Source organism: Macrobrachium rosenbergii, chromosome 15 (genome assembly GCF_040412425.1).
Source record: "Macrobrachium rosenbergii isolate ZJJX-2024 chromosome 15, ASM4041242v1, whole genome shotgun sequence".
NCBI lineage: Eukaryota > Metazoa > Arthropoda > Malacostraca > Decapoda > Palaemonidae > Macrobrachium > Macrobrachium rosenbergii.
Genome location: NC_089755.1, coordinates 3,643,432 through 3,648,431, shown reverse-complemented (window position 1 = coordinate 3,648,431; position 5,000 = coordinate 3,643,432). Strand labels below are relative to the sequence as shown.

Here is a 5,000-nt window from a genome sequence, read left to right as displayed (position 1 = left end):
TTCTGGTGTCACAACACGGCACTTATTAGGCTGGCAACATGATACTTTCTGCTGTGACAACATGGTCCTTCTTAGTGTGACAACATGACGCTTCATAGGCTAACAACACATTACTTTTGGTGTGGCAACATGGGACTTCTTAATGGCAACATAACCCTTCATAGGCAGACAACTTATTACTTTCTGGTGTGACAAAAAGGCATTCATAATGTAACAATATGACAGTTTAGGCTGACAACATATTACTTTTTGGTGGGACAACATAGGCCTTCTTAGTGTGACAACATGACATTTCATAGGCTGACAGTGACTTACTTTTTGGTGTGACAACACGGGTGCTCATAGCGTAACAATATAACACTTCGTGGCTAACAGCATAGGCCTAATTCTTTTTAGTGTGACAACCGTGTCACAACATGACACCTCGTGGTCTGAAAACATGATACTTATTGGTGTGACAGCATGAGCCTTCATAATGTGACATGACACTTCATGGGCTAACAACATGATACTGTTTGGTCTGACAACATGGGCCTTTATATGTGACAACATAAACTTCATGGGCTGAAAACATAATCAGGACTCCTAGCAGCCCTTGAAAAAAAGTAGGAGTCTGACCAAAAAAAGGAGTTATAATCTTAAAGAAGTAGAAGTGCCACAAGGATATAATATGATATTTCAAATGCGACATTTTAAGCATTTAAATGCATGATGTAGTAATGTTTAAAATTGATTATCAAAGAATGAACTATTAGCCTAGTACAAGTAAGCAGGTGTTACTTGCTCCATTATATTAATTAGACTTTTTTTTTGAAAAAGGGAAAACCCTATCAAGGCCCACCCCTGACAAATCTAGTAATAAGAGGTATTTTTCTAGCTTGTTCTATTTTACAACTAATTATGAAACGAAAGTTACTAGGCCCTCGCATTTGGTTTCACCGTTTTTTATTAATTTATTTGATTCAGTTACGCAATGTTATCCACTTCAGATTTTCAGTGAAATAGCCCTTTGACTAGCATTCAATAATACTTGAGTAATATGCATACAAGAAGGTATAATCAATCAGGTTAAATATCAACAGTTACAAAAATAGAGCCTGCATATAATGAGCTTCACAATACATTAACATCTCAAACTAAATTCCTACAATAATTTGCCAGTCACTGAGATATACTGTCACTCAAGCTTTTATCTTCTTGTTAGAGAAGCAATTTCACCTGAAATTTTCTTCATTTCAGCAGATGATTTCTCCAACTTTGCACACCCAGATTCTAAAGGAGCCTGAGCAGCAGAATCGACTTTCTTGACTCTGCAAGCTTTCTTCAATCTCTGACTGGCTTCTTCATTCACTTGCTTTGGTGATTGTTTACACGAACATTTATATAACATTTGATGGAAGCCTGTATATAAACCGAAAACATCATCACTAATAACGTTGTTAATCAACAAATCAATAACCAGACATTGATCTTTTTTAATTCTTTCAAACTTTTTAGTAGGAGTTTTCTAAAAGAAGTATGAAAAGTAGGACTAAGTAGGAGGGGGTCAGGAAAAGTAGGAAAAGTAGGAGCACTAGGAGGCCGGCAGAATACTCTTTGGTTTGACAACACTGGCCTTCTTGGTGTAACAACCTGACTGTTCATGGTCAGACAACATGAAACTTCTTGGTGTGATAACATGGCCCATCATAGCGTGATAGCAGCACAATGCATGGCCTGCAAGATGACACTTTGATGTGACATCACAACATTTCTTGTTGTAACATCATGACACTTCTTTGGCGAAATCCTGACTCCACATGATCTGACAACATTTATTGACTTAGTGTGACAGCATGGCATGTCTTGCTCTGCAAACATGTCATTTCTTGGCCAGACAACATAACATGCTTTTGGCCTGACACCGTGGGAATTCTTGGTGTGACAACACTGCATTCTTGGCGTGACAACATGACATTCCTCTTTCCGACAACAGGAGCTCTTGTCTTGGCCTGCAACAACATTCACACACGAGATCCTTCTCTTTTGGATAATTCCTCTGTATTGCTTTGGTTCCATTCACGTTAAGACTCGACTTCATGAACCTGAAGCCTTCAACTTTACACCTCTCTCTCTCTCTCTCTCTCTCTCTCTCTCTCTCTCTCTCTTTCTCTCTCTCTCTCTCTCTCTCTCTCTCTCTCTCTCTCTCTCTCTCTCTCTCTCTCTCGTCAGGAACTGTTGTCAGAATGTTGTCAGAGGTGTCACCTGGGTGGGAGCTTCTGCTCAGATGTTGAGGCAATTTCATGTCAAGTCAGTCCAGTGGATTCCGTTTTAAAGAGAGTTCCTCAGCCGTTTTCTAATAAAGACAGACACTTTGATGAGAGAGAGAGAGAGAGAGAGAGAGAGAGAGAGAGAGAGAGAGAGAGAGAGAGAGAGAGAGATGATGCAAATATGATATATAAAAAAGGAAAAACGAATAATTAGGATCCAAGGATGAAATTGGCTGCTTCCTGAAGTCATGATAATCTTCCCATTCGACATCTGATCGACAGCAGGCGATAATTTGCACAAAATCCTTCCCATTTCTTCTCACATTGGTTTGGATGATTCGGAAAATGTTGTTAAAACTTTCTTTCCACCCAGTCTAATAACCCCTTCTGTGATATCCTTCCTATAATTATATATATATATATATATATATATATATATATATATATATATATATATATATATATATATATATATATCCTATGTATATACTGTATATATATATATATATGTGTATCATATATATATGTTTACATATATACACATGTATATATGTGTTATGTGTATAAAATTTTTGTATATATATATATTATTTATATATATATATATATATATATCATATAATACCACGACTAGTATATATATTATATGTATGTGTGTATATAAGATATTTGTAATGTCAATACTACAATATTGTGCGTATATTTTTAATATAGCAACAGTTTCCTTATATATATACTATATATATATATATATATATATTTATATATATATAGTATATCATATATATATATATATATATAAGCCATTTACCACAGACAGTGTAAAGGGTTGATAAAATCCAAATCACCACTCAAACATTACTAAAATAAAGTTATAAGTAAGGCTTTACAAGTACCTCTAACGTCTAGTGAACTCAAGAGTGAATGAAATCAGAAGACAGCAGAGAAACAACAACTTTCATTTTGGACAAAACAATCATCCAAAACAAAGGAGGCCAAAAACCTTCGGGGCAAAAATTAATTTTCCTTAACAAGTGGCACCTAATTGGGAATATCCTTTCGCTCTATTGAAAGATACACAGGTAAGAGGAAGCCCTGGAAATAGGGAGATAAAAAAAAAAACAGACAAAACATTTAGATGAAGAGTGAAATTGCGCCAGTCCTGTGGAGGAAGATGGCGAAATAGAATTAGGAGGAAGGAAAGGAGAGCAGATGTTTCCCAGGAATGCTATTTCAGTCCTTTTACAAATAATTACACTGAAAGCGGGGATCTTTCACGTCAGTTGCAGGGGAAATTGAATTTCTACTGTTGAAACGAGGGAGAATTTTGAAACTTTAGACTTTTTTTGAAGTGGGGAGTAGTCATCATCTTGTAAACGACCTGTTTCTCACGTACACATGCATGGATTCAGTTTCCCTTTAAAGAGGAAAATTAAAACTTGTCAGAAACCTTGGCCATTTTTGCTGCTGATTTGTCTAAAAATGAAAGATGACAGGTTATTGGTTTTTCTTTTTCCAGTTTTTGGTATAAATCCGTTCGTAAATTTTATTAATTAAAACTATCAATATACCGTTTCTCCACTCGTTTGGGCAAGTTTTCATTGTGCATTCTGACTCAGGAAGTTGCGCCTTCTGACTTCCTACTGACTCAGGGAAGTTGTACTTTCTAACTTCCTACTGACTCATGGAAGTTCTACCTTCAGACATCCTACAGACTCAGGGAAATTCTACCCTCAGACATCCTACTGACTCAGGGGAAGTTCTACCTTCAGAAATTCTACTGACTCAGGGAAGTTCTACCTTCTGACATCCTACAGACTCAGGGAAATTAAAACCCTCAGACATCCGACTGACTCTGGGAAATTCTACCTTCTGACATCCTACTGACTCAGGGAAGTTCTACCTTCTGACTTCCTACTGACTCAGGGAAGTTCTACCTCTGACTTCCTACTGACTCAGGGAAGTTGTACCTTCTGACTTCCTACTGACTCAGGAAGTTCTACCTTCTGACTTCCTACTGACTCTAGGAAGTTCTACCTTCTGACTTCCTACTGACTCAGGGAAGTTCTTCCTTCTAACTTCCTACTGACTCTGGGAAGTTCTACCTTCTGATTTCCCACTGACCCAGGGAAATTCTACCTTCTGACCTTCCTACTGACTCAAGGAGGTTTTTTCCTTCTGACTCATTGACCCAGGGAAGTTCTACGTTCTGACTTCCTACTGACTCTGGGGAAGTTCAATACGTTCTGACTTCCTACTGACTCTGGGAAGTTTACCTTCTGAATTCCTACTGACTCAGGGAAGTTCTTCCTTCAACAATTACTGACTCTGGAAGTTCTACTTTCTGATTTCCTACTGACCAAGGAAAGTTTACCTTCTGATCCTACTGACTCAAGGAGGTTCTAACTTTACATTTCTTTGACTCAGGGAAGTTCTACTTTTGATTTCCTACTGCTCAGTGAAGTTCCTCCTCCTTTGACTTCCTACTGACTTTGGGAGGTTCTACCTTCTGAATTCCTACTGACCCAGGGAAATACCTTCTGACCTCCTATGACTCAGAGAAGTTCTACCTTCTAAATTTCCATTGACTCAGGAAGTTTTACCTTCTGACTTCCTATGACTCATGGGAAGTTCTACCTTCTGAGTTTCTACATAACCTGAGGTCGTATTGTATTCCTTTTTGTTTTATTCATTATATTAATGAAAACCTTATGGTATCATTATCCATATTTTCTCAATATAAATTTGTTT

The 5,000-nt window shown here is 37.3% G+C and overlaps 1 protein-coding gene across 1 annotated transcript in view; it reads right to left on the bottom strand.

The window, feature by feature from the left end:
• The window catches only part of LOC136846853 (uncharacterized), a 20,076-nt gene that overhangs the window by 3,039 nt on the left and 12,037 nt on the right, over window positions 1-5,000 (bottom strand). Inside the window, exons 3-4 of the mRNA XM_067118122.1 lie at window positions 1,859-1,991; window positions 1,219-1,401 (exon numbers count right to left, since the gene is read on the bottom strand). Coding sequence (XP_066974223.1) covers window positions 1,219-1,401; window positions 1,859-1,991 — 316 coding nt within the window. The remainder of the gene's footprint in view (window positions 1-1,218; window positions 1,402-1,858; window positions 1,992-5,000) is intronic.